The sequence below is a fragment of the Montipora foliosa genome, chromosome 11 (genome assembly GCF_036669935.1).
Source record: "Montipora foliosa isolate CH-2021 chromosome 11, ASM3666993v2, whole genome shotgun sequence".
Taxonomy (NCBI): Eukaryota; Metazoa; Cnidaria; class Anthozoa; order Scleractinia; family Acroporidae; genus Montipora; species Montipora foliosa.
This window is the reverse complement of record NC_090879.1, coordinates 41,551,046-41,553,545: the sequence shown is the minus strand read 5'-3', so window position 1 is coordinate 41,553,545 and position 2,500 is coordinate 41,551,046. Positions and strand designations below refer to the sequence as shown.

The 2,500-nt window shown below is 37.9% G+C and overlaps 1 protein-coding gene across 1 annotated transcript in view; it reads right to left on the bottom strand.

Moving 5' to 3' along the window:
- The window catches only part of LOC137975686 (mediator of RNA polymerase II transcription subunit 15-like), a 33,003-nt gene that overhangs the window by 1,209 nt on the left and 29,294 nt on the right, over positions 1–2,500 (bottom strand). The window contains exon 13 of the mRNA XM_068822840.1: positions 2,336–2,433. Within this exon, the coding sequence (XP_068678941.1) occupies positions 2,336–2,433 (98 nt within the window). The remainder of the gene's footprint in view (positions 1–2,335; positions 2,434–2,500) is intronic.

The window sequence follows — 2,500 nt, the reverse complement described above, 5'->3', positions numbered from 1 at the left end:
GCATATTTTGCAACCAGTTCTCGCCTTTGAATTCGCGATTATCCTGAATAGCCGAATTTCGATATAGTAAAATTCAGTCCTAAACAAAAGTCACCATCTCGAGGTTCTGGGGAATAAACTCATACAAATCCTCACATTTATTCCCCAGAGCCTTGAAATTGGTCTTTTGTTAATTTGCTTTGAATTCACTATTATCGTGAATTGAGAAGACCGAAAGCTTGATATGGATTATGGGAAATGGTAATATTTGTTTGAAAAGACAACTCAAGTGTATGGACATAAGACTCAAACATGGGAATGTTGATTAACCGGTCACGTAACCACTCGACCTGCACACCGCTATATTTTAAACACTATTTGATAACGCTGTATTATCACGCGCCAACAAACAACATTAAACACTACAAAAGGTTGGTTTCCAAACTTCACGGCGAAGCTAAACATTTTAAAATCAAAGCTTAGGCCTAAACTATTAATCTAGCTTAGGCCTAATTACTCTTCAGCAGCGACATTCTATGGTAGACTTAAAGTGCCCCTAACCCTTCAAGTTGTTGTTTTTTTTTTTTTTGGGTAGATTTTCATATCTTTCAAGAAGTCATTTTCGGAATTTTCCTTTTAAAATAATGAATCCTGACTTTTTTACAAGCGCTAAAAGTGAAGGCAGTCGCGACTACTTTTTCACCTATCATTCGCCTTAGTCCCCCACTCGGCCAAATGTGTCCATTTATCGAGCGTGACGTAAGAAAAGGGCATCGCGCCAGCTTGAGTTGCAGGAATGTCCTTTTCTTACGTCACAGCTAAAAAAATGTCAAATATCGGTCGCTTCTCATTGGCTCGTTCCTAATGAGCCCACGAGACAATAATTTGTCCAGCGGGGCTTGTAGCGCGCAAAAAAGTAAAAATTTCAGTAACTTCAAGCGCTCGTAAGAAAATCAGGATTTAATATTTTGCGAAAATGAGTTCTTAAAAGATATGAGAATCAACCAAAAACATAACAAGTTGAAGGGTTAGGGGCACTTTAAGGTGGCTCAAACCAGTTTCAACACTTTCAAGAGACCTTGTAATTACAAGGATTGACACTACAACACTTTATCACGTAACAGCAATGTTATGGTACCATGTGAAACATCAATTATTGCTGAACAAGATGCAGTCATTTTTGTGATGTAACAAGTTACCATGCCAACAGGAAAGCCTTGCAAAAACACCCTATGTTCTGGCATTAGTTGCGCACATCTGAAAGACGAACTCGGTGACTCCAATCTTTTATTGCACAAAAATGATCAGCAGGCCAAGATGAAATTCTGCGGAGCGGATTTAGAGCTACCTTAAATTTTCAATTATCTAAGGTCGCTCTGAATCCGCTACACAGAATTTTTTTAAAACTTCGCAGAAAGTTTTATTCTGGCATGCTGATTACATTTCAGAAATAAAAAATGGGGGTCACCAAGTTCGTTTTTCAGATATGAGCAGCTAAATCCAAAATATGGGGTGTTTTTGCAAGGCTTTCCTGTTGTCACGGTAACGTTTTACATCACAAAAATGACCCAATCTTTTTCAGCAATAATTGGTGTTTGATATGTTACCGTAACACTGCTGTTAAGTGATAAAGTGTTGTAGTGTCAACCCTTCTAATAAGAACGTGTCTTTCAAGTGTTGAAACTGGTTTGAGCCACCTTAAATAAATGTTTTTTGGGCAAGGCGGAATCGTGATCTTCAGTGGTAAAGCGGAAAGAAGCGGTTCCTATAGAGTAGAAACTCCGGGTTCAAATCCAATCCACAGATAATATGATTTTTTATTTCGTTATTTTCTCTGCTATCACAAGTCACGGGACACAGTGTCCAAATCACGATAATAGTGAAATCAAAGCAAATTAACAATTCAGGATAATCGCGAATTCACAGGCGAGAACGTGTTGATATTTTGTCTTTGAAGTTAAAATCGCTTTTCAATGTTAGCTTTAAGATGATTCGTTGTCGTTGAAGTTGACTTACCATTGTTGTTGAATTAGACGTAATTTAAGTGTTGGTTATTGTATGAGCCGTTGAATTTTAGCGAATTTTATTGTTGACCTAGGGAGAAAATGTTGAACTGCAGGTTGGTTGTTGATGTTGGAATTAAGCAATTTTGATTTCTTGCATTTTGCACCATTCCGCCAACCATGAATTAATTGCATTTCTGCACATAAAAATCCAACTTTGACCCTGGCCTATATTCCGTGAATAAATCTGAAACTTGAGCTTCTTAAGCTACGAGTAGTCCTCAAACCTCGTCTTGTATTAATTAAAACCTTACATAAAATGAAGACTTGATGCGCAAAGTCCTGATACTTACCCAAGCGTCAAGAACTGACGTCACCGAGTACATATCCGGCATGCGCTGAAGTCTAGAAGAAAGTTGCCGCTGAACTCTCTGAAGAAACGGGTTGGCATCTAAATTTAAGACAGAAAAGTAATGTTTATATAAATTCTTGCCGCCAGTGATATTGCGTTTAAAATG